This window comes from Oncorhynchus keta, chromosome 17 (genome assembly GCF_023373465.1).
Source record: "Oncorhynchus keta strain PuntledgeMale-10-30-2019 chromosome 17, Oket_V2, whole genome shotgun sequence".
Taxonomy (NCBI): domain Eukaryota; kingdom Metazoa; phylum Chordata; class Actinopteri; order Salmoniformes; family Salmonidae; genus Oncorhynchus; species Oncorhynchus keta.
In genome coordinates, this window is record NC_068437.1 from 43,296,876 (window position 1) to 43,324,852 (window position 27,977).

Here is a 27,977-nt window from a genome sequence, read left to right on the forward strand (position 1 = left end):
TGGCCGACTGGCGGATTCTGGCAGATCCTGGCCGACTGGCAGATCCTGGCCGACTGGCAGTTCTGGCGGATCCTGGCTGACTGGCGGATCCTGGCTGACTGGTAGTTCTGGCGGATCCTGGCTGACTGGTGGATCCTGGCAGACTGGCGGATCTAACTGATCCTGGCTGACTGGCAGATCTGGCGGCGCTGGGCAGACTGGTAGCTCAGACGGCGCTGGGCAGACTGGTAGCTCAGACGGCGCTGGGCAGACTGGTAGCTCAGACGGCGCTGGGCAGACTGGTGGCTCAGACGGCGCTGGGCAGACTGGCGGCACTGGCGGCGCTGGGCAGACTGGCGGCACTGGCGGCGCTGGGCAGACTGGCGGCACTGGCGGCGCTGGGCAGACTGGCGGCACTGGCGGCGCTGGGCAGACTGGTAGCTCAGACGGCGCTGGGCAGACTGGTAGCTCAGACGGCGCTGGGCAGACTGGAGAAAAAGGCTCTGGCAGAGCTGGACTGAGGAGCACTGGTGCCTCTGGAATGAGGGGCGGTAGCTCTGACAGCACCGGACAGGCGGGAGACTCTGGCTGCGCTGGAGAGGAGGAAGGCCCCGGCAGCGCTGGACAGGCGGGACGCACTGTAGGCCTGATGCGTGGTGCTGGCACTGGTATGCCATGCATACTATGCCAAACCAACAGCTTTCTTTCTACTCTGTCCAATACATCCTCCAAACTCTGACTCAGCTTCGCCGACAGCTCCAATTCCATCAATGGCTCTGCCCAGGGTCCTTTTCCGTCAAGGATCTCCCTCCAAGTCCATTTATCCAAATAGTGCAGCATCTCCCACTGCTGCTGCTGCTGCTCCTGTTTCTGCTGCCTCTGTTCCTTCTGCTGCTGCTTTTGCCGTTGCCCGTTACCACGCCGCTTGGTCCTTGGTTGGTGGGTGATTCTCTCAGGGTTTTCCTGTGGTGAAGTAGAGGAGGACCAAAACGCAGCGTGGTTATATTGACTCATGTTTAATAAAAACGGATAAACATGAACACTACAAAACAATAAACGTGGAAAACCAAAAACAGCCCTATCTGGTGCAAAACACAGAGACAGGAACAATCACCCACAAAACCCAACACAAAACAGGCTACCTAAATATGGTCCTAATCAGAGACAATGACTAACACCTGCCTCTGATTGAGAACCATATCAGGCCAAACATAGAAATAGACAATCCAGACACACAACATAGAATGCCCACCCAGCTCACGTCCTGACCAACACTAAAACAAGGAAAACGCATACGAACGATGGACAGAACGTGACAGACAACAATATGGCTGCTTGTTACAAAAGACATAGTGAGAGAGAAGGACAGAGACACTTAACATTGGTACATTTAGAAACTACTCACTCATACTTTCCACACGAACCGCCGCCCACTTGGAGTAAGAAATCATGAATGCATTTACGTGAAAATGCCTTGGTTCGCTTTGTATCTCTCTGAGCGGGTCCTCCTTGGAATTGGGGTTTTCGCGGCACGCTTATAAGGCTTTGATTGTCCAAAATGGTTCCTCTGTTCTCCTCTGCAGTCTTCTGATATCCGGTGACTTGTTGTGTAGTCCTGAACAGAACTACAGAGTTTATTCAACTTACAATCGCTCTGGAAGATGTTTCTTTGAAGATAGGCCAGCCGTGTCGATGGTTCCCAGTGGGGTGATGAGAGTAGCGGAATACAATGGTTTGAAAAGAGTAGTAGAATGGGCCCACTTAAATTAGCTTTTTAGGACAGCTAATCAGCCGTATCAGTGATTGTCCGGGAGGTGACTTTATCGTCTCTACCTCATGTTGAGATTGAGTTCAAACCACTTTAAACGTAAGCTGCAGCTCAAGCTGCAGTCTCTTTGGTCTATGTTAATTATTAACCCATTTTATACAGTTTGTTCAAAAGGGGCGGTTCTGTCAGGTTGACACGCTCTCTGACCTCACTCAAGGGGGGCGGTGACTACTTACTGTGCACAGTTATAGAACAATTTCCTCTTACAGTTTCTAAAATCATTCCTCTCTTAACAAAAACACTTTCATAATTTGTCAACGCCGAGGATCTAAACTTCGTACATTTAAAAAAAAATATATATTTTACCTTTATTTAACCAGGCAAGTCAGTTAAGAACATATTCTTATTTTCAATGACGGCCTGGGAACAGTGGGTTGGTTAACTGCCTGCAGGGGCAGAACGACAGATTTGTACCTTGTCAGCTCGGGGGTTTGAACTCGCAACCTTCCGGTTACTAGTCCAACGCTCTAACCACTAGGCTACGCTGCCGCCCCTATGTCTGTATACTTGTCAAGTTACAATATTTCCTTTAACATTTTTTAATGACATCACAAAATAACAACCAAAACGGCATTAGTGTTCTTTTAGGTCGCCTCTGACCATTCCCCACGTCGGGTAAAGTATTTTTAAAACAAAGCACATTCCTTGTGTGAATTTGGAGAGGGATGTCTGAATGTTCTGTCCTTGAATTACGACAGGGTGTGAGGTGTTAACCCCCACCAGTTTCTTCCCCCACCCCTGTGGGTGAGAGGGGGTCTGGTTGAAGTTATTTATTGCAAAGCTGATCTGACCTATTTGGATCCTCACAGGACAGTCATGCCAACTTTAGCTAATTTTTATTAATTATTACAGGAAATAAACTAAACTAAATCAGTAATTAAAACTTAATGGTGAGCTAATTACAGAAAATAGCTTATGGTTGTGAGTGTGACGAAATGAAAGCAGGGCATTCTACCAGAGAATTGTAGATCTTGGACACTGTCTCGTTGGCCTAACATTTATATCCTAATTTGAATTGCAGTTCATGTTCTTCACATTACCATCTCTGATAAACACACACATCAAATCAAATCTAAGTTTATTTGTCACATGCAAGATAAAGAAAGTGTCATGTTTACAGTGAAATGGTTACGTGCATAGTGGAGTCTTCGTTTGTTTAAACATGTAGTTAACTAGCTTAACAATGAACCATAATCCCAACTTTAACGTTACTACCATGCATGAATCTGCTGGTAGCTAAAGCTAACAAGCTAAGTTCAATGTTAGCTAGCTAGCTAACATTAGGCTATAACTTGCAATGCAAATGGCTTTCTGAGATGCGTGTATGATCTGTGTAGTAATGTTATTCGTAACGTTAGCAAGCCAGCTGGCCAGCTAACGTTAGTAGCTGACAGATCGCTTTAACTTGCAATAACTACTTTCTTACGAAATTCTGAACGTATACTATCTGAAAATGTAACTAGACTCTTACCCATACACATGGATGAACGCTTCTCCTGCTCTCATTGATGCCATTCTTGCCCTTTAGTTTGAAGACATAATCCGGAGACAGGTATTTTATACAACAGCCTTCTAATTTCTCTTTTTGACTCCCTCGTTCAACTTCTTCCGTGACAACACGCCATTTCTTCCCAATAACTGTCATCAGAAGACTCTTCAATGTCTGGTTCAAATAAATGTTTTTACCTAAATCAGGAATTTCCTCATTATTTGATACATTTTCAGCATGGCACGGTCGTCCTACAGAAAGTAGTCAATCACAACTTCTTCCCACTGATCTTGAATTTGTCGATAGCGCCTGTTAAATTCAGGGCAGCGACATTAAGAGCAGTAGCAAAACTTTTGCAGTTCTTCATGATATCTTTAAAAAAAAGCTGAGGTAGAAAGGATTATTGACACATACTGAGCAGTTCATGTTATAGACAGAAGCATGTTACATGGCTGACCAATCCGAACTCATGTCCAGCCCATCCATTATCTCAGCATTCATGGGAAGGTTCCTGTCGTTTTTTGTCTAAACCAACTAGGCTTGTAATTTTAAATTTTTTATTAGTATTTACTGGTGGCATACACATTTGTTATTAAGGCACGTGAAAGTTCAAATGTTCCAGAAGGCATTTCTGCCCCAGAAGACTTAATTTTCTGTTTAAATGCCTCTCCTGTGAAGTAGTGACATGCAACATATGCCTAGCATCCTGAAACGGGTCACAATTACTATCAGATCACCAAATGGGCACATTTATATGCCTACATTTGCGGGCAGGCCAGGTAACATATAGGCCAACTTCTATGGGTAATCAGGTGCACGTCGTTAATCAATATTGACAGGAGCGCTCTAACCAAAAAGACAATGACTAAATTGACAACTTGTAAATGGAATGAAATAAACCAAAATGTGTTTACTCTGACAAAGAGAAAGGTAAAATACTGGAATCATATATTGAATACATTAACAGAAATGACCATAACCAAACAAATATTGTAGATTATGAATTAGCGGTAAATGCACTACTGGTGATATATGTAATGGGGAATTGATAGACACTCACAATCAAACGCAAACCATTCACACGAAGTTATGAAACAATGAATTTGCACACAGTGACGGGAGAGAGCGCATTCTGGAGAGAGTTGTACATTTTAGCCACCCTCCCCTTCTTGGACTGTGCCATCCTCACAGCCTCTGCAATATATTTGTTCACTGAGATGGGCTTGAATAAGACAGGAGTCTCATGTGCCATTAAAAAATGTATATGTACAGTACCAGTCAAAGGTTTGGACACCTACTCATTCAAGGGTTTTTCTTTATTTGACTATTCTATGAAATAACACACATGGAATCATGTAGTAACTAAAAAAAAAAAGTGTTAAACAAATCAAAATATATTTTAGATTTTAGATTCTTCAAAGTAGCCACCCTTTACCTTGATGATAGCTTTGCACACTCTTGGCATTCTCTCAACCATGTTCACCTGGAATGCTTTTCCAACAGTCTTGAAGGATTTCCCACAAATGCTGAGCTGTTGTTGGCTGCTTTTCCTTCACTCTGCGGGCAAACTCATCCCAAAACATCTCAATTGGGTTGAGGTCGGGTGATTGTGGAGGCCAGGTCATCTGATGCAGCACTCCATCACTCTCCTTGGTCAAATAGACCTTACACAGCATGGAGGTGTGTTGGGTCATTGACCAGTTGAAAAACAAATGATAGTCCCACTAAGCGCAAACCAGGTGGGATGGCGTATCGCTGCAGAAGTGTGCCTTGAATTCTAATAAATCACAGACAGTGTCACCAGCAAATAACCATCACACCACCACCTCTATGCTTCACACATGCAGAGATCATTCTTTCATCTACTCTGCATCTCACAATGACACAGCGGTTCAAAGGACAGATTTCATCCTGTCCATTGTCCATTGCTCGTGTTTCTTTACCCAAGCAAGTCTCTTCTTATTATTGGTGTCCTTTAGTAGCGACCATGAAGTCTCCTCTGAACAGTTGCTGTTGATGTCTGTTACTTGAACTTTGAAGCATTTATTTGGGCTGCAATTTCTGAGGCTCGTAACTAATGAACTTATCCTCTGCATCAGAGGTAACCCTGCGTTCTCCCTTCCTGTGGCGGACCTCATGAGCCAGTTTCATCATAGTGCTTGATGGTTTCTGCGTCTGAACTTGAAGAAACTTTCAAAGTTATTGACATTTTCCGTATTGACTGACCTTAATGTCTTGAAGTAATGATGGACCGTCGTTTCTCTTTGCATATTTGAGCTGTTCTTGCCATAATATGCACTTGGTCTTTTACCAAATAGGACTGTCTTCCACCCCTACCTTGTCACAACACATCTTAACTTTAACTTCTTGACACACCCATCCCTTTAGCGGGATCATTTTCATCAACACCCGCTGAATTGCAGCTCGCCAAATTCAAATTAAATTACTAAAAATATTACATTTTCATGAAATCACAAGTGCAATATAGCAAAACACAGCTTAGCTTGTTAATCCACTTGCGTTGTCAGATTTCAATACAGCTTTTCGGCGAAAGCATAACAAGTGTTTATGTAAGAACATCTCTTTCAGTAGACAAAATATTACAAACATTAGCAGCCAAGTAGATTGGTCACGAAAGTCAGAAAAGCAATAGATTAAATGGCTTACCTTTGATGATCTTCGGATGTTTGCACTCACGAGACTCCCAGTTACACATAAATGTTCCTTTTGTTCCATAAAGATTATTTTTATATCCAAAATACCTCCATTTGTTTAGCGCGTTGTTAAGAAATCCACAGGCTCGAGCGGTCACGACATCGCAGACGGAAATTCCAAATAGTATCTGTAATGTCCACAGAAACATGTCAAACGTTTTTTATAATCAATCCTCAGGTTGTTTTTAAAATATATAATCGATAATATATCAACTGAGACTGTCGCTTTTTCAATAGGCGAGGGAGAGACAATGGGTGCCCCACGCAAAACTCTGCGAACACCCAGCTGTCCACTGACGCGATGCTATCATTCTCGCTCATTTTTCAAAATAAAATCCTGAAACTGTCTAAAGACTGACACGTTGAGGAAGCCATAGGAAAAGGAATCTGGTTGATATCCCTTTAAATGGAGGCAAGGCATCCAATGGAACAGAGAGCTTTCAGGAAAAACAGCACTTCCTGGTTTGATTTTCCTCAGGTTTTTGCCTGCAATATCAGTTCTTTTATACTCACAGACAATATTTTCATGCGTTGGGATTCATTGTTTACCACGATAGCGATCAAGCTACATTTCTTAACAAAAGCCTGTTCTTAGTGTGCCAGAGCGCAGAATAACTGATTAATTTTGAATATGTCCGGTGTCTGTAAACGTTGGCAACAAAGTGTAATTCAATTGTTGCCAGCAGCACAGTTAGTCAGTTAGCACAGTTAGTCATCAATGCTCTGGATAACATGAAAAGAGCATAACCAGCTCTGCTAGGGTGAGTAAAATGGTCAGTGTTCTCTCATTATGTGTCTGGAAGTAGCTAGCCAATGTTAGCCAGTTAGCTTGGGTGCTTGACTGTTGCTGTGAGGTCAGAGCTTTCGGATCGATCCTACTTATTAGCCAGAGCGTCCAGTGTGCGCTCTGAATGCGAAACACTGCATTTATGAACGGACAATCTGACAGGATAGTTGCAGTCACCAATGCTCTGGATAACATAGCCTAACCAGATCTGCTAGGGCGAGTAATGTTCAGTGAGCTGTTTTCTCTCTTGATGTCTGGAAGTGGCTGGCAAGTTAGTAGAGAATTCTCGGCTCAACCCTTAACCTCTTGCTCCTACCTGACACGCAGGCGTCCCATCTAGACATCTGGAAATGCAAATGCGCTACGCTAAATGCTAATAGTACTAGTTAAAACTCAAACGTTCATTAAAATACACATGCAGGGTATTGAATTAAAGCTACACTCGTTGTGAATCCAGGCAACAAGTCAGATTTTTAAAATGCTTTTCGGCGAAAGCATGAGAAACTATTATCTGATAACATGTAACACCCCGAAAGAGCCGCAGGGGACGTAAACAAAATAATTAGCATAGTCGTCGCTACACAAACCGCACAAATAAAATATAAAACATTCATTACCTTTGACCATCTTCTTTGTTGGCACTCCTAGATGTCCCATAATCACTATTGGGTCTTTTTTTCGATTAAATCGGTCCATATATAGCCTAGATATCGATCTATGCAGACTGTGTGATAAACAGAAAAAAATAGCGTCTTGTAACGTCATTTTTTTAAATGAAAAAAGTCGACGATAAACTATCACAAAACACTTCGAAATACTTTTGTAATGCAACTTTAGGTATTAGTACACGTTAATAAGCGACCAAATTGATCACGAGGCGATGTGTATTCTTTAGCTGTCCGTCTGGAAATAATGTCCGGGTAAATCTCAACCAAAATATCCGGTCGGAGACCGGAAGAACTGCGCTGCCTTGCGTCTGTTTGACCAAGAAACATAGTAGTAGGCAAATGACAAGACTCTAGACATCGTGTGGAAGCTGTAGGTATTGCAACCTCAGCCCCATTAAATGTGGTTCACCTTTATCAATGGGTTCAAGTCGCGCATGGATATATTTTTCCATTTTCAGTGATCAGATTTTCCTGCACTTTTCGATGAAACGCACGTTCTGTTATAGTCACAGCCGTGATTTAACCAGTTTTATAAACGTCTGAGTGTTTTCTATCCACACATACTAATCATATGCATATACTATATTCCTGGCATGAGCAGCAGGGCGCTGAAATGTTGCGCGATTTTTAACAGAATGTTCTAAAAAGTAGGGGGTAGGAGTAACAGGTTAAAGAGATGGGTGGGGCTAAGGCTTTAGAGAGTGTGAACAATGCTGAATGGATGTAGACAAAGAAGGGCTCTCCAATAGTAGTATTAAAACATTGAAAGACAGGTTTTCTCAAAAGTGAGTTATCAACTTTCAAATGTAGTGTATGATATACCATTTTGTAGCTCTGAGTGTCCACTTTTATCCAATGTAAAACAAATAATTTAAAAAACAGATTCAAATGTTGATACATAAGACCGAATCCTGGTGGTGAGTCACATATGTGGACACCCCTTCAAATGAGTGGATTCGGCTATTTTAGCCACATCCGTTGTTGACGGGTATAAAATCGAGGACACAGCCATGCAATCTCCAGAGACAAACTGGCAGTAGAATGGCCTTACTGAAGAGCTCAATGACTTTCAACGTGGCACCGTCATAGGATGCCACCTTTCCAACAAGTCAGTTTGTCAAATTTCTGCCCTGCTAGAGCTGCCCCGGTCAACTATAAGTGCTGATTTTGTGAAGTGAAAATGTTTAGTGGCAACAACGGCTCAGCCGTGAAGTGGTAGGCCACACAAGCTCACAGAAAGAGACCGCTGAAATGCATAGCACGTAAAAATAGTATGTCCTCGTTAGGGCTGGGCGGTATACGTTTTTTTGCGATGTACCAGTATTGTGTCATGGACAGGTTCGAGTTTTTACTTTACCTTCGATAACGGTATTTGAATGTTTGGTTTGTTAAATGTGTAACATCCATTTTTATAGTTTACTTCGCTACTTGAGTCATCTCTCGCCACTCTCTCTCTCTCCATGCTGCTTTCCACAGAGACCTAGTCCTGGCTCCTGTCACTTAAGGAGCGCATTTGTTGTTCCTCGACCACGAGACACTTGCTTTTAGTCTGCATGGTCTATACAGCATATGCAACAATGTTGATGACAACGATGGAGTTGTCACTTTGCTTCTTAATATAAATCTAGTAGCATTCCATAATTACACTATTAGCTTGTGTTTCTTCTTACATCTGCAAACAGCTAGTTTGTCTTTTCTTAGCAAGTTGTTCCTAAATCTTGTTAGCCGCTAATGCTAATCTCTTGCTATCTACTAAATGTACTGAATAAGAGCAAGCGTAATTAGCCATACAGCCTGATAATACCAGTGATGGTGTAGACCTAAATCAGCACGTTGTTTGCGCAACAGTATCTTCTAAATTAAAAAGGAATACGCAAAGCAAGAATATCTAAGTAGCTAAGAGAAAACATTCAATGTAGCCAAAGATTATATGGTTCCCTAGGAAACACCTATCAACACTTTAGTTCCTACCCTTTCACAATGGCATTTTCATTCGTTGTCATGTCAAACAACATTGTATTAAAAGTTCCCACTATTATATTCTAACTATATAATTAGAATAGACCTTCTATTGCCATGATTTTAACAGTTAACCCAAGTGTTTTGCTCAAAATCGCATGTCAAATTGCAACATTTGGTTAAAAATGAGGCCCAGATTGCTTGCCCATACCGTGCAGCCCTATGTGTCAGTGTGGAAATGATCTCAAATGCAGAAATTGATGACAATTATGACTTTTTTTGTGGTTGATATTGAACAATATAAAGCAATCAGAATGGAGAAAGACTCATTGAAATTACTTTGAATGTATGTGTTGCCACCTTAGGGTCACACACTACTCAGGTTGTCAAGAAAGAAATAGCCAGTTGTGGGATGATAGATCCCAAAATTCGTACAACCAGTAGGCCTAGGCTACATAAAAAGCTGTTTATGGCTTGAAGTCATAAACAGTGCAATGCTTGAAGCATTGTGAAGAGCTGCTGGCAAAACGCACGAAAGTGCTGTTTGAATGAATGTTTACGAGCCTGCTGGTGCCTACCATCGCTCAGTCAGACTGCTCTATCAAATTATAGACTTAATTATAACATAACACACAGAAATGCGAGCCTTAGGTCATTAATATGGTCAAATCTGGAAACTATCATCTCGAAAACAAGAAGTTTATTCTTTCAGTGAAATACAGAAACGTTCCATATTCTATCTAACGGGTGGCATCCATAAGTCAAAATATTCCTGTTACATTGCACAATCTTCAATGTTATGTCATAATTAAGTACAATTCTGGCAAATTAGGCGGCCCAAACTGTTGGATAAACCCTGACTCTGCGTGCAATGAACGCAAGAGAAGTGACACAATTTCACCTGGTTAATATTGCCTGCTAACCTTTCTTTTAGCTAAATATGCTGGTTTGAAAATATATACTTCTGTGTATTGATTTTAAGAAAGGCATTGATGTTTATGGTTAGGTACACAGAGCAACGACGGGAATACTCACCACATCGATTATATGCAACGGAGGACACGCTAGATAAACTAGTAATATCATAAACCATGTGTAGTTAACTAGTGATTGTGATTGATCGTTTTTCATAAGATAAGTTTAATGGTAGCTAGCAATTTACCTTTGCTTTACTGCATCCGCGTAACAGGCAGGCTCCTCATGAGGCAGGTGGTTAGAGCGTTGGACTAGTTAGCTGTAAGGTTGCAAGATTGAATGCCCGAGCTGACAAGGCAGTTTACCCACCATTCCTAGGCCGTCATTGAAAATAAGAATGTGTTCTTAACTGACTTGCCTGGTTAAATAAAGGATAAATAAAGGTGTAAAAAAAAAAAAAATAACCGCTCAAATCGGTGTCCAAAAATACTGATTTCCGATTGTTATGAAAACTTGAAATCGGGCCCAATTAATCGGCCATTCGGATTAATCAGTCGATCTCTAGTTCAGACTGAGGAGAAATCTGCACAAAATATGTCCCTGACCACCTCCTGAAGTGGTCAGCCAGATCTGAACACAATCAGACCACAAAGCGACTTTTGTGTGTCTAGATCCGTCTTTTCAATTCGATCTTCGTGTTCTGATAGCAGAAGTTGCATGTAAGTGGCAAGTGTAGACATGACCTAAGAGCTTTGCGCACATGGATTGTACAATATTTGCACAAGTTTTATTTTTAAAAATTCTAAATGCTCTGTCATGTTGGTTGTTGATCATTGCTAGACAGCCATTCTCAAGTCTTGCCAGAGCAATATTTCTTAATTCCATTATTTTACTTTTAGATGTGTGTATTGTTGTGAATTGTTAGATATTACTGTACTGTTGGAGCTAGGAACACAAGCATTTCGCTACACCCGCAATGACATCTGCTAAATATGTTTATGTGACTAATACCATTAGATTTGATAACTACAATGTTGTGGTTCCATCCTCAGTTTTCTCCTATCACAGCCTTTAACCTCTGTAACTGTTAAGGTCATCATTGGCCTCATGATGAAATCCCTGAGCGGTTTCCTTCCTCTCCGGCAACTGAGTTAGGAAGGACGCCTGTATCTTTGTAGTTACAGGGTGTATTGATGCTCCATCCAAAGTGTAATTAATTCATAACTTCATCATGCTCAAAGGGATAGTCATTGTCTGCTTTGTAATTTTTTCCCCCCATTTTTCCCCACTAACTATTCCCCAGGTCGTTGCTGTAAATGAGAATGTGTTCTCAGTCAATTTACCTGGTAAAATAAGGGTGAACTAAAGTAAGTAAAAGGTGCTCTTTGCGAGGCATTGGAAAACCTCCCTGGTCATTGTGTTTGAAATTCACTGCTCGACTGGGGACCTTACAATTATCTGTATGTGTGGGTTACAGAGATGAGGTAGTCATTCAAAAGTCTTGTCAAACACTATTATTGCACACATGCAACTTATTATGTGACTTGTTAAGCAAATGTTTACTCCTGAACTTATTTATGTTTTCCATATCAAAGGGGTTGAATACTTATTGACTCAAGACATTTCAGATTTTAATTTCACATTTATTTGTAAACATTTCTTAAAACATAATTCTACTTTGACATTAGGGGGTATTGTGTGTAGGCTGTAACAACAAAATGCGGAAAAAGTCAAGGGGTGTGATTACTTTCTGGAGGCACTATCTGTCGGAGTAGTGTTCTGTATCTGTTCTGTATCAACAGCAGCGTATCATCCACCCGACGACTAGAGATAAGACCTGTTAAAAAAAGAACACAGGCTTGTTAACTCTTGTGTTGCAACAAGGTAAACTGGGTATTAGTGATTTATATGTGATGTTGTGTAGAGCAGTCTTCTTTCTACTACTCTAGGCTGTTTCAATTGTCTTTACTGGATCTTTGTAGAGTGCTTAACTCTGCTCTCTAGACCTCTTGTAGTAGATTGTGCCAATGAGAAACCCGTCTCAGCAAGGTTTAAGTAAAGCTTTTGAGCTCGGCAGCCTTCTTAATGGCAGTGTGTGGATGAGACAGGATAAAACTAGCTTACAACATTGGAGTGGCTGAATTCCTAAGATGTGTTATCTTCTGTAAGTGATAGCTATGGGCTTAGGAAGTTAACTGTTGAAGATGGTAAGGGAAGTTTTTGCCTCTACAAACTGGGGTGGTTTTGACCGTGTAACTGCTAGTGACGATATGAGTATTGCGATACTCGTTTGTATCGTGGCAAGGAAACAAAGCAGGTTTAACTTCTTTAGGAAACAAACATCATTATGTTGTCATCCAGAGTCACATTATTTATTTTCCAAGCCATAGACCATCTTACTTACAACAGGTTTTTAAAGGACTGAAGAGTTCGGTCTGTGTTGTGTTTTCATTTTTGCCATGGAAAAATATTGAATAACTGATATGGTCACAGCCCTAGTAATTGCTGAAATTCCATCACGCTAGTAAGGATCTTCAGTGACTAGGCTAACGATGATGTAATCATTCCACAGGTGGCGTCGTTGAGGAAGGTGGAGCACACAGACAAAATGGTGACCATTCCTGAGTACTATGAGGGGAAGAATGTGCTGATCACAGGGGCCACAGGCTTTATGGGAAAAGTCCTGCTGGAGAAGTTGATGCGGTCCTGCCCTGGAGTCAAGGCTGTGTACGTCCTTGTCCGGCACAAAGCGGGCCACGCTCCCCTGGCCCGCATCGCAGACATGATCAACTGCAAGGTGAGAAGAGCTGGAGAAGGGGAAAGGTCTAATGGGGTAGCCAAAGAGGAATGTTCAAGGGGGTTAGCCAAAACTATGTAGGCTGTGTGGGGTGATGCGTCATAAGTTCTTGACTGCTTGTTACGGAGACTTTGTAGCTCCACAGCCCACACTCTTTACAATTGGGCCATGGCAGACCACGATGTAGGGAAGCCTATGTCTTACTAATGGAATTGCTTTCTTGGGAGTGCTTTCGAACCAAAACACTTCCCTCCACCTACACATTGATTTCATTTTTTTTTTTTTACTTGTAGGCTCATTTTAGCTTATTGGCTGTGACAGTGTCATGAAGGAGTATTACAACTGTAGTACAACTGTATTTGTTTTTCAGCTTTTTGACAGGTTACGAGATGAGCAGCCAGACTTTGCTGAGAAGATAGTGGCTGTGAACAGTGACCTCACCCTGCCAGAACTGGACCTGAGCAAAGTGGACCAGGAAACTCTTGCTGACTGCATCAACATAGTCTTCCACTGTGCTGCAACCATCCGATTCAATGAGCCTCTAAAGTGAGCCATTGTTTCCTTCCTGATACTGCTCCCCAGAACGTTGTTTCACTTCTGCTCCCAGAACCTTGCTGGACAGTGCTGCAATTTCAGATTTATCTACAGTGATCTTGGCTCTTCTCTCACACTTGCTTCTCCTGCAGAGAAATTACTCTCACAGTTTTACTAACCCTCCGGACGTACCTATCTATTGCTTAGGCTTAAAATATATATAGATATATAGATATATATCTATATGTATATACACAGTTGAAGTTGGAAGTTTACATACACCTAGGTTGGAGTTTTTCAACCACTCCACACATTTCTTGTTAACAAACTATAGTTTTGGCAAGTTGGTTAGGACATCTACTTTGTGCATGACACAATTAATTTTTCCAACAATTGTTTACAGACAGATTATTTCACTTATAATTCATTGTATCACAATTCCAGTGGGTCAGACGTTTACATACACTAAGTTGACTGTGCCTTTAAACAGCTTGGAAAATTCCAGAAAATGATGTAATGACTTTAGAAGCTTCTGATAGGCTAATTGACATTGTTTGAGTCAATTGGAGGATTACCTTACATTTACATTTACATTTAAGTCATTTAGCAGACGCTCTTATCCAGAGCGACTTACAAATTGGTGCATTCACCTTATGACATCCAGTAGAATAGTCACTTTACAATAGTGCATCTAAATCTTAAAGGGGGGGGTGAGAAGGATTACTTATCCTATCCTAGGTATTCCTTAAAGAGGTGGGGTTTCAGGTGTCTCCGGAAGGTGGTGATTGACTCCGCTGTCCTGGCGTCGTGAGGGAGTTTGTTCCACCATTGGGGGGCCAGAGCAGCGAACAGTTTTGACTGGGCTGAGCGGGAACTGTACTTCCTCAGTGGTAGGGAGGCGAGCAGGCCAGAGGTGGATGAACGCAGTGCCCTTGTTTGGGTGTAGGGCCTGATCAGAGCCTGGAGGTGCTGAGGTGCCGTTCCCCTCACAGCTCCGTAGGCAAGCACCATGGTCTTGTAGCAGATGCAAGCTTCAACTGGAAGCCAGTGGAGAGAGCGGAGGAGCGGGGTGACGTGAGAGAACTTGGGAAGGTTGAACACCAGACGGGCTGCGGCGTTCTGGATGAGTTGTAGGGGTTTAATGGCACAGGCAGGGAGCCCAGCCAACAGCGAGTTGCAGTAGTCCAGACGGGAGATGACAAGTGCCTGGATTAGGACCTGCGCCGCTTCCTGTGTGAGGCAGGGTCGTACTCTGCGGATGTTGTAGAGCATGAACCTACAGGAACGGGCCACCGCCTTGATGTTAGTTGAGAACGACAGGGTGTTGTCCAGGATCACGCCAAGGTTCTTAGCGCTCTGGGAGGAGGACACAATGGAGTTGTCAACCGTGATGGCGAGATCATGGAACGGGCAGTCCTTCCCCGGGAGGAAGAGCAGCTCTGTCTTGCAGAGGTTCAGCTTGAGGTGGTGATCCGTCATCCACACTGATATGTCTGCCAGACATGCAGAGATGCGATTCGCCACCTCCCGAGTTCTCATTACCTGTATTTCAAGGCCTACCTTCAAACTCAGTGCCTCTTTGCTTGCCATAATGGGACACTCAAATGAAGACCAAGACCGCGGAAAAATCATTGTAGACCTCCGCAAGTCTGGTTCATCCTTGGGAGCAATTTCCAAATGCCTGAAGGTATCACGTTCATCTGTACAAACAATAGTACGCAAGTATAAACACCATGAGACCACGCAGCTGTCATACTGCTCAGGAAGGAGAGGCATTCTGTCTCCTAGAGATTAACGTACATTGGTACAAAAAGTGCAAATCAATCCCAGAACAACAGCAAAGGACCTTGTGAAAATGCTGGAGAAAACAGGTACAGAAGTATCAATATCCACGGTAAAACGAGTCCTATATCAGCATATGCTGAAAGGCTTCTCAGCAAGGAAGAAGCCACTGCTCCAAAGCCACCATAAAAAAACCAGTCTATGGTTTACAACTGCACATGGGGACAAAGATCGTGCTTTTTGGAGAAATGTCATCTGGTCTGATGAAACAAAAATTGAACTGTTTGGCCATAATGACCATCGTCATGTTTGAAAGAAAAAGGGGGAGGCTTGCAAGCTGAAGAACACCATCCCAACCTTGAAGCACGGGGATGGCAGCATGATGTTGTGGGGGTGCTTTGCTGCAGGAGGGACTGGTGCACTTCACAAAATAGATGGCATCATGCGGGAGGAAAATTATGTGGATATATTGAAGCAACATCTTAAGACATCAGTCAGGAAGTTAAAGCTTGGTTGCAAATCGGTCTTCCAAATGGACAATGACCCCAAGCATACTTCCAAAGTTGTGGCAAAATGGCTTAAGGACAACAAAGTCAAGGTATTGGAGTGGCCATCACAAAGCCCCGACCTCAATCCTATAGAAAATGTGTAGGCAGAACTGAAAAAGTGTGTGCGAGCAAGGAGGCCTACAAACCTGACTCAGTTACACCAGCTCTGTCAGGAGGAACGGGCAAAATTCACCCAACTTATTGTGGGAAGCTTGTGGAAGGCTCCCCGAAACGTTTGACCTATGGTAAACTATTTAAAAGCAATGCTACCAAATACTATATGAATATATGTAAACTTCTGACCCACTGGGAATGTGATGAAAGAAATAAAAGCTGAAGTAAATCATTCTCTATACTATTATTCTGACTTTTCACATTCTTAAAATAAAATGGTGGTTCTAACTGACCTAAGACAGGGAATTGTAACTAGGATTAAATGTCAGGAATTGTGAAAAACTGATTTGAAATGTATTTGGATAAGGTCTATGTAAACTTCTGACTTCAACTGTATACACACACACACACACACACACACACACACACACACACACACACACACACACACACACACACACACACACACACACACACACAGTGCATTCAGAAAGTATTGACCCCTTGACTTCTCCCACATTTTGTTACTTTAGACTTGATGAACTAAAATTGATTAAGTTCACTGTATTCCTCATCAATCTACACACAATAATACCCTGTAATTGCATATTTTTTAACCTAATTTCCATAAGTATTCAGTCCTTTTGCTATGAGACTGGAAGTTGAGCTCAGGTGCATCCTGTTTCCATTGGTCATCCTTGAGATGTTTCTATAACTTGATTGGAGTCCACCTGTGGTAAATTCAATTGATTGGGCATGATTTGGAAAGGCATACACCTGTCAATATAAGCTCCCACAGTTGTCAGTGCAACAACCAAGCCATAAGGAATTGTCCGCAGAGATCTGAGACAGGATTGTCTCGAAGCACAGATCTGGGGAAGGGTACCAAAACATTTCTGCAGCATTGAAGATCCTTCGAAAAAACAGTGGCCTCCATCATTCTTAAATGGAAGAAGTTTGGAACCACTAAAACTCTTCCTAGAGCTGGCTGGCCGTCCGGCCAAACTGAGCAATTGTGGGAGAAGGGCCTTGGTCACGGAAGTGACCAAGATCCCGATGGTCACTCTGACAGAGCTCCTGAGTTCCTTTGTGGAGATGGGAAAATATTCGAAAGGACAACCATCTCTGCAGCACTCCACCAATCAGGCCTTTATGGTAGAGTGGCCAGACGGAAGCCACTCAGTAAAAGGCACATGACAGCCCGTTTGGAGTTTGCCAAAAGGCACCAAAAGACTCTCAGACCAGGGAAAACAAGATTCTCTGGTATGATAAAACGAACATTGAACTCTTTGGCCTGAATGCCAAGTGTCACATCTGGAGGAAACCTGGCACCACCCCTACAGTGCAGCATGGTGGTGGCAGCATCATGCTGTAGAGATGCTTTTCGGTGACAGGGACTGGGAGGCTTGTCAGGATCGAGGGACAGATGAATGGAGCAAAGTACAGAGATCGTTGATGAAAACCTGCTCCAGAGCACGCAGGACCTCAGACTGGGGTGAAGGTTCACCTTCCAACAGGACAACGACACTAAGCACACAGCCAAGACAACACAGGAGTGGCTTCGGTACAAGTCTCTGAATGTCCTTGAGTGACCCAGCCAGAGCCCGGACTTCAAATCAGACTTTATTTGTCACATGCACCGAATACAACAAGTGTAGACTTTACCGCGAAATGCTTACTTACAAGCCCTTAACCAACAGTGCAGTTCAAGAAGAGTTAAGAATATATTTATCAAGTAGACTAAAATAAAAAATAACAATAACGAGGCTATATACAGGGGGCAACGGTACAGAGTCAGTGTGCGGGGACTTGAACCCAATCTAACATCTCTGGAGAGATCTGAAAAAAGCTGTGCAGCAACACTTCCCATCCAACCTGCCAGAGCTTGAGAGAATCTACAGAGAAGAATGGGAGAAACTCCCCAAATACAGGTGTGCCAAGCTTGTAGCATCATACCCAAGAAGACTAAAGGCTGTAATCACTGCCAAAGGTGCTTCAACAAAGTACTGAGCTCTGAATACTTATGTAAATGTCATATTTCAGTTTATTTGCTAACATTTCTACAAAACTGTTTTTGCTTTTGTCATTATGGGGTATTGTGTGTAGATTGATGAAGGAAAAAAACAATTTAATCACTTTTGGAATAAGGCTGTAACATAGCAAAATGTGGAATGAGTCAAGGGATCTGAATACTTTCCAAATGCACACTATATATTATGGCAAGAACAGCTCAAATAAGCAAAGAGAAATGTCTGTCCATCATTACTTGAAGACATGAAGGTCAGTCAATATGGAAAATGTCAAGAACTTTTAAAGTTTATTCAAGTGCAGTCGCAAAAACCATCAACCGCTATGATGAAACTGGCTCATGAGGAACGCCACAGGAAAGGAAGACCCAGAGTTACCTCTGCTGCAGAGGATAAGTTCATTAGAGTTAACTGCACCTCAGATTGCAGCCCAAATAAATGCTTCACAGAGTTCAAGTAACAGACACATCTCAACATTAGCTGTTCAGAGGAGACTGCGTGAATCAGGCCTTCATGGTTGCGAAGAAACCTCTACTAAAGGACACCAATAAGAAGAGACTTGCTTGGGCCAAGAAACCCGAGCAATGGACATTAGACCAGTGTAAATCTGTCCTTTGGTCTGATGAGTCCAAATTTGAGATTTTTGGTTCCAACCGCAGTGCCTTTGTGAGACGCTGAATAGGTGAATGGACGATCTTCCCATGTGGGGTTCCCACCGTGAAGCATGTGGAGGTGCTTTGCTGGTGACACTGTCAATGATTTATTTAGAATTCAAGGTACACTTAACCAGCATGGCTACCACAGCATTCTGCAGCAATACGCCATCCCATCTGGTTTGCACTTAGTGGGACTGTCATTTGTATTTCAACAGGACAATGACCCGACACACACCTCCAGGCTATGTAAGGGCTATATGACCAGACCAAGAAGGAGAGTGATGAGTGTTGCATCAGATAACCTGGCCTCCGCAATCACCCAACCTCAACCCAATTGAGATGGTTTGGGATGAGTTGGACTGCAGAGTGAAGGAAAAGCAGCCAACAAGGGATCAGCATATGTGGGAACCATCTACATTTACATTTACATTTAAGTCATTTAGCAGACGCTCTTATCCAGAGCGACTTTCTTTCTAGACTGTTGGAAAAGCATTCCAGGTGAAGCTGGTTGAGAGATTGCCAAGAGTGTGCAAAGCTGTCAAGGCAAAGGGTGGCTACTTTGAAGAATCTCAAATATATAATATATTTTGATTTGTTTCACACTTTTTTGGTTACTACATGATTGGGGTGGCAGGTAGCCTAGTGGTTAGAGTGTTGGGCCAGTAACCGAAAGGTTGCTGGATCGAATCCCAGAGCTGAACAAGAGAGTTAACCCTCTGTTCCCCTGTACACTGTCAACTGACTTGTCTAGTTAAATAAAATACAAAAATAAAAATGTCATAGTTATTTCATAGTTTTGATGTCTTCACTATTATTCTACAATGTAGAAAATAGTCAAATTAAAGAAACCCTGGAATGAGTAGTTGTGTCAACTTTTGACTGTGTGTATATATTAGTAGCATTTCTGTAATGAGGTTTTGTGACATTTTTTTTGTTCTCCTTTCAGAGATGCAATGCTACTGAATGTTCTAGCCACCCAGAAGATGGTGGCTCTTGCCCACAAAATGAAGCACTTGGAGGTGTTCCTCCACGTGTCCACAGCCTACGCCAACTGTGACCGGACACTCATTGAGGAAGTAGTTTACCCACCTCCTGTTGACTACAAGAAGCTCATCGACAGCCTAGAGTGAGTAAAGTTCTTTGCCGATTGTTAGAGCCGGAAGCCAAGAGATTGTAGTAATCTACAGCTTGGCATGTTTGACTGAGATAGATAAGTAGATTCTTTGCATCCTGTGGATTAGTTTGTAGTGGCTAATGCATAAGCTTGGTAGCTATCCCTTGAGGGTCTCTCAATATCTCACTGCATGGACTGAAACTGCCAAACAGGCACGGTCTCTGATTTAAACTTCATGGAGTTTGGTTACTGATTGAGTGGCACTCACTCATTTGTAGTAGGGCAATTTGAACTGTTAAAATGACATTTGCTTTACTCTTAATGTTAGCTGGGGCCTCTGACTGCTCTTGTAGGGGGTGCAACAGGACACACATGCACAACATGGTCACCAGTTGTGTGAAAGTCAGTGTTCTGTTCATGTAGGAATGTTTCCATCCCTAAGTATTACAGTAGGCATTTGCTAATTTCTTTAGAGACATACATGTATGTGTGTGGGGAAAGGGAATTTCGGAGACTTATTTGTTTTGTGATCTGGGGAATATATACACTGCTCAAAAAAATAAAGGGAACACTTAAACAACACAATTTAACTCCAAGTCAATCACACTTCTGTGAAATCAAACTGTCCACTTAGGAAGCAACACTGATTGACAATACATTTCACATGCTGTTGTGCAAATGGAATACACAACAAGTGGAAATTATAGGCAATTAATAAGACACCCCCATTAAAGGAGTGGTTCTAGAGGTGGTGACCACAGACCACTTCTCAGTTCCTATGAACTGACTGTTTTGGTCACTTTTGAATGCTGGCGGTGCTTTCACTCTAGTGGTAGCATGAGACGGAGTCTACAACCCACACAGGTAGTGCAGCTCATCCAGGATGGCACATCAATGCGAGCTGTGGCAAGAAGGTTTGCTGTGTCTGTCAGCGTAGTGTCCAGAGCATGGAGGCGCTACCAGGAGACAGGCCAGTACATCAGGAGACGTGGAGGAGGCCGTAGGAGGGCAACAACCCAGCAGCAGGACCGCTACCTCCGCCTTTGTGCAAGGAAGAGCAGGAGGCGCACTGCCAGAGCCCTGCAAAATGATCTCCAGCAGGCCACAAATGTGCATGTGTCTGCTCAAACGGTCAGAAACAGACTCCATGAGGGTGGTATGAGGGCCCGACATCCACAGGTGGGGGTTGTGCTTACAGCTCAACACCGTGCAGGACGTTTGGCATTTGCCAGAGAACACCGAGATTGGCAAATTTGCCACTGGCGCCCTGTGCTCTTCACAGATGAAAGCAGGTTCACACTGAGCACACGTGACAGACGTGACAGAGTCTGGAGATGCCGTGGAGAACGTTCTGCTGCCTGCAACATCCTCCAGCATGACCGGTTTGGCGGTGGGTCAGTCATGGTGTGGGGTGGCATTTCTTTGGGGGGCCGCACAGCCCTCCATGTGCTCGCCAGAGGTAGCCTGACTGCCATTAGGTACCGAGATGAGATCCTCAGACCCCTTGTTGAGACCATATGCTGGTGCGGTTGGCCCTGGGTTCCTCCTAATGCAAGACAATGCTAGACCTCATGTCAGCTGTTCCTGCAAGAGGAAGGCATTGATGCTATGGACTGGCCTGCCCGTTCCCCAGACCTGAATCCAATTGAGCACATCTGGGACATCATGTCTCGCTCCATCCACCAACGCCACATTGCACCACAGACTGTTCAGGAGTTGGTGGATGCTTTAGTCCAGGTCTGGGAGGAGATCCCTCAGGTGACCATCTGCCACCTCATCAGGAGCATGCCCAGGCGTTGTAGGGAGGTCATACAGGCACGTGGAGGCCACACACACTACTGAGCCTCATTTTGACTTGTTTTAAGGACATTACATCAAAGTTGGATCAGCCTGTAGTGTGGTTTTCCACTTTAATTTTGAGTGTGACTCCAAATCCAGACCTCCATGGGTTGATAAAGTTGATTTCCATTGATAATTTTTGTGATGTTGTTGTCAGCACATTCAACTATGTAAAGAAAAAAGTATTTAATAAGAATATTTCATTAATTCAGATCTAGGATGTGTTATTTTAGTGTTCCCTTTATTTTTTTGAGCTGTGTATGGCAGAAAACTGACCTTTTTATTGTGGTTCTGTCTTCAATGTGTTTTCATGTTGGTTAGATGGATGGATGAGAAGCTGGTCTCTGCGATGACCCCAGGGCTGATAGGAAAAAGGCCCAACACGTACACCTACACCAAGGCCATAGCTGAGTACCTGGTCCAGCAGGAGTGTGGAAGCCTCAACGTGGCTATAATCAGGCCTTCTATAGTAGGGGCCAGTTGGAAAGAGCCGTTCCCAGTGAGTCTTCCCATGTACTGAGCCCGCTGTCTTCTAAGCTGTAGCTATACTGTAGTCAATGGTCAATTCTGTATACTGTTCATAACATGTTTTTTCACTCTTAGGGCTGGATTGATAATTTCAATGGACCTAGTGGAATATTCATTGCAGTAAGTACCTTAAAAATATGTTCTCAATATATTTTTTATTTAACCGAGTAGGCTAGTTGAGAACAAGTTCTCATTTACAACTGCGACCTGGCCAAGATAAAGCAAAGCAGTTCTACACATACAACAACACAGAGTTACACATGGAATAAACAAACATACAGTCAATAATACAGTAGAAAAAGTCTATATACAGTGTGTGCAAATGAGGTAGGATAAGGGAGGTAATGGCAATAAATAGGCCATAGTGGCAAAGTAATTACAATATAGCAATTAAACACTGGAATGGTAGATTGCCAGAAGATGAATGTGCAAGTAGAGATACTGGTGTGCAATATGTAAAACGCTCAGATCGCAATAATGCGATCATGATCATTTCAAAGGTGTGGCTGCTGATTTATAACCTGAGAAACCACATTCCCATCACTTGGTAATGAACCTAGCATTTCTCTGCCCTGTATAGGCAGGAAAGGGGATCCTGCGTACCATGAGAGCGTCCAACAACGCGGTGGCTGACCTGGTGCCTGTGGACGCGGTCATCAATACCACACTGGCTGCTGCCTGGTACTCAGGCTCCCAGAGACACACCAGGTCAGTCTCACACACACTGGCTGCTGCCTGGTACTCAGGCTCCCAGAGACACACCAGGTCAGTCTCTCACACACTGGCTGCTGCCTGGTACTCAGGCTCCCAGAGACACACCAGGTCAGTCTCTCACACACTGGCTGCTGCCTGGTACTCAGGCTCCCAGAGACACCAGGTCAGTCTCACACACACTGGCTGCTGCCTGGTACTCAGGCTCCCAGAGACACACCAGGTCAGTCTCTCACACACTGGCTGCTGCCTGGTACTCAGGCTCCCAGAGACACACCAGGTCAGTCTCACACACACTGGCTGCTGCCTGGTACTCAGGCTCCCAGAGACACCAGGTCAGTCTCACACACACTGGCTGCTGCCTGGTACTCAGGCTCCCAGAGACACACCAGGTCAGTCTCTCACACACTGGCTGCTGCCTGGTACTCAGGCTCCCAGAGACACACCAGGTCAGTCTCACACACACTGGCTGCTGCCTGGTACTCAGGCTCCCAGATACACACCAGGTCAGTCTCTCACACACTGGCTGCTGCCTGGTACTCAGGCTCCCAGAGACACACCAGTTCAGTCTCACACGCAATGTAACTGCCTGGTACTCAGGCTCCCAGAGACACACCAGGTCAGTCTCACACACACTGCAGCTGCCTGGTACTCAGGCTCCCAGAGACACACCAGGTCAGTCTCACACACACTGGCTGCTGCCTGGTACTCAGGCTCCCAGAGACACACCAGTTCAGTCTCACACGCAATGTAACTGCCTGGTACTCAGGCTCCCAGAGACACACCAGGTCAGTCTCACACACACTGGCTGCTGCCTGGTACTCAGGCTCCCAGAGACACACCAGGTCAGTCTCACACACACTGCAGCTGCCTGGTACTCAGGCTCCCAGAGACACACCAGGTCAGTCTCACACACTGGCTGCTGCCTGGTACTCAGGCTCCCAGAGACACACCAGGTCAGTCTCACACACACTGCATCTGCCTGGTACTCAGGCTCCCAGAGACACACCAGGTCAGTCTCACACACACTGCAGCTACCTGGTACTCAGGCTCCCAGAGACACACCAGGTCAGTCTCACACACACTGGCTGCTGCCTGGTACTCAGGCTCCCAGAGACACACCAGGTCAGTCTCACACACACTGGCTGCTGCCTGGTACTCAGGCTCCCAGAGACACACCAGGTCAGTCTCTCACACACTGGCTGCTGCCTGGTACTCAGGCTCCCAGAGACACACCAGGTCAGTCTCTCACACACTGGCTGCTGCCTGGTACTCAGGCTCCCAGAGACACACCAGGTCAGTCTCTCACACACTGGCTGCTGCCTGGTACTCAGGCTCCCAGAGACACCAGGTCAGTCTCACACACACTGGCTGCTGCCTGGTACTCAGGCTCCCAGAGACACACCAGGTCAGTCTCTCACACACTGGCTGCTGCCTGGTACTCAGGCTCCCAGAGACACACCAGGTCAGTCTCACACACACTGGCTGCTGCCTGGTACTCAGGCTCCCAGATACACACCAGGTCAGTCTCTCACACACTGGCTGCTGCCTGGTACTCAGGCTCCCAGAGACACACCAGTTCAGTCTCACACGCAATGTAACTGCCTGGTACTCGGGCTCCCAGAGACACACCAGGTCAGTCTCACACACACTGCAGCTGCCTGGTACTCAGGCTCCCAGAGACACACCAGGTCAGTCTCACACACACTGGCTGCTGCCTGGTACTCAGGCTCCCAGAGACACACCAGGTCAGTCTCACACACACTGCAGCTGCCTGGTACTCAGGCTCCCAGAGACACACCAGGTCAGTCTCTCACACACTGGCTGCTGCCTGGTACTCGGGCTCCCAGAGACACACCAGGTCAGTCTCACACACACTGGCTGCTGCCTGGTACTCAGGCTCCCAGATACACACCAGGTCAGTCTCTCACACACTGGCTGCTGCCTGGTACTCAGGCTCCCAGAGACACACCAGTTCAGTCTCACACGCAATGTAACTGCCTGGTACTCAGGCTCCCAGAGACACACCAGGTCAGTCTCACACACACTGCAGCTGCCTGGTACTCAGGCTCCCAGAGACACACCAGGTCAGTCTCACACACACTGGCTGCTGCCTGGTACTCAGGCTCCCAGAGACACACCAGGTCAGTCTCACACACACTGCAGCTGCCTGGTACTCAGGCTCCCAGAGACACACCAGGTCAGTCTCACACACACTGGCTGCTGCCTGGTACTCAGGCTCCCAGAGACACACCAGGTCAGTCTCACACACACTGCATCTGCCTGGTACTCAGGCTCCCAGAGACACACCAGGTCAGTCTCACACACACTGCAGCTACCTGGTACTCAGGCTCCCAGAGACACACCAGGTCAGTCTCACACACACTGGCTGCTGCCTGGTACTCAGGCTCCCAGAGACACACCAGGTCAGTCTCACACACACTGGCTGCTGCCTGGTACTCAGGCTCCCAGAGACACACCAGGTCAGTCTCTCACACACTGGCTGCTGCCTGGTACTCAGGCTCCCAGAGACACACCAGGTCAGTCTCTCACACACTGGCTGCTGCCTGGTACTCAGGCTCCCAGAGACACCAGGTCAGTCTCACACACACTGGCTGCTGCCTGGTACTCAGGCTCCCAGAGACACACCAGGTCAGTCTCTCACACACTGGCTGCTGCCTGGTACTCAGGCTCCCAGAGACACCAGGTCAGTCTCACACACACTGGCTGCTGCCTGGTACTCAGGCTCCCAGAGACACACCAGGTCAGTCTCACACACACTGGCTGCTGCCTGGTACTCAGGCTCCCAGAGACACCAGGTCAGTCTCACACACACTGGCTGCTGCCTGGTACTCAGGCTCCCAGAGACACACCAGGTCAGTCTCTCACACACTGGCTGCTGCCTGGTACTCAGGCTCCCAGAGACACACCAGGTCAGTCTCACACACACTGGCTGCTGCCTGGTACTCAGGCTCCCAGATACACACCAGGTCAGTCTCTCACACACTGGCTGCTGCCTGGTACTCAGGCTCCCAGAGACACACCAGTTCAGTCTCACACGCAATGTAACTGCCTGGTACTCAGGCTCCCAGAGACACACCAGGTCAGTCTCACACACACTGCAGCTGCCTGGTACTCAGGCTCCCAGAGACACACCAGGTCAGTCTCACACACACTGGCTGCTGCCTGGTACTCAGGCTCCCAGAGACACACCAGGTCAGTCTCACACACACTGCAGCTGCCTGGTACTCAGGCTCCCAGAGACACACCAGTTCAGTCTCACACGCAATGTAACTGCCTGGTACTCAGGCTCCCAGAGACACACCAGGTCAGTCTCACACACACTGCAGCTGCCTGGTACTCAGGCTCCCAGAGACACACCAGGTCAGTCTCACACACACTGGCTGCTGCCTGGTACTCAGGCTCCCAGAGACACACCAGGTCAGTCTCACACACACTGCAGCTGCCTGGTACTCAGGCTCCCAGAGACACACCAGGTCAGTCTCACACACACTGGCTGCTGCCTGGTACTCAGGCTCCCAGAGACACACCAGGTCAGTCTCACACACACTGCATCTGCCTGGTACTCAGGCTCCCAGAGACACACCAGGTCAGTCTCACACACACTGCAGCTACCTGGTACTCAGGCTCCCAGAGACACACCAGGTCAGTCTCACACACACTGGCTGCTGCCTGGTACTCAGGCTCCCAGAGACACACCAGGTCAGTCTCACACACACTGCAGCTGCCTGGTACTCAGGCTCCCAGAGACACACCAGGTCAGTCTCACACACACTGCAGCTGCCTGGTACTCAGGCTCCCAGAGACACACCAGGTCAGTCTCACACACACTGCAGCTGCCTGGTACTCAGGCTCCCAGAGACACACCAGGTCAGTCTCACACACACTGGCTGCTGCCTGGTACTCAGGCTCCCAGAGACACACCAGGTCAGTCTCACACACACTGCAGCTGCCTGGTACTCAGGCTCCCAGAGACACACCAGGTCAGTCTCACACACACTGCAGCTGCCTGGTACTCAGGCTCCCAGAGACACACCAGGTCAGTCTCACACACACTGCAGCTGCCTGGTACTCAGGCTCCCAGAGACACACCAGGTCAGTCTCACACACACTGCAGCTGCCTGGTACTCAGGCTCCCAGGGACACACCAGGTCAGTCTCTCACACACTGGCTGCTGCCTGGTACTCAGGCTCCCAGAGACACACCAGGTCAGTCTCTCACACACTGGCTGCTGCCTGGTACTCAGGCTCCCAGAGACACACCAGGTCAGTCTCACACACACTGCAGCTGCCTGGTACTCAGGCTCCCAGAGACACACCAGGTCAGTCTCTCACACTGGCTGCTGCCTGGTACTCAGGCTCCCAGAGACACACCAGGTCAGTCTCACACACACTGCAGCTGCCTGGTACTCAGGCTCCCAGAGACACACCAGGTCAGTCTCTCACACACTGGCTGCTGCCTGGTACTCAGGCTCCCAGAGACACACCAGGTCAGTCTCACACACACTGCAGCTGCCTGGTACTCAGGCTCCCAGAGACACACCAGGTCAGTCTCACACACTGCAGCTGCCTGGTACTCAGGCTCCCAGAGACACACCAGGTCAGTCTCTCACACACTGTCTGCTGCCTGGTACTCAGGCTCCCAGAGACACACCAGGTCAGTCTCACACACACTGGCTTCTGCCTGGTACTCAGGCTCCCAGAGACACACCAGGTCAGTCTCACACACACTGCAGCTGCCTGGTACTCAGGCTCCCAGAGACACACCAGGTCAGTCTCACACACACTGGCTGCTGCCTGGTACTCAGGCTCCCAGAGACACACAAGGTCAGTCTCACACACACTGCAGCTGCCTGGTACTCAGGCTCCCAGAGACACACCAGGTCAGTCTCTCACACACTGTCTGCTGCCTGGTACTCAGGCTCCCAGAGACACACCAGGTCAGTCTCACACACACTGGCTTCTGCC

General features: G+C 45.8%; 1 protein-coding gene across 1 annotated transcript in view; it reads left to right on the plus strand.

The window, feature by feature from the left end:
- The window catches only part of LOC118395879 (fatty acyl-CoA reductase 1-like), a 57,179-nt gene that overhangs the window by 8,915 nt on the left and 20,287 nt on the right, over positions 1-27,977 (plus strand). Inside the window, exons 2-7 of the mRNA XM_035789905.2 lie at positions 12,912-13,136; positions 13,507-13,682; positions 19,744-19,923; positions 22,072-22,249; positions 22,354-22,398; positions 22,859-22,986. Coding sequence (XP_035645798.1) covers positions 12,948-13,136; positions 13,507-13,682; positions 19,744-19,923; positions 22,072-22,249; positions 22,354-22,398; positions 22,859-22,986 — 896 coding nt within the window. The 5' untranslated portion in view covers positions 12,912-12,947. The remainder of the gene's footprint in view (positions 1-12,911; positions 13,137-13,506; positions 13,683-19,743; positions 19,924-22,071; positions 22,250-22,353; positions 22,399-22,858; positions 22,987-27,977) is intronic.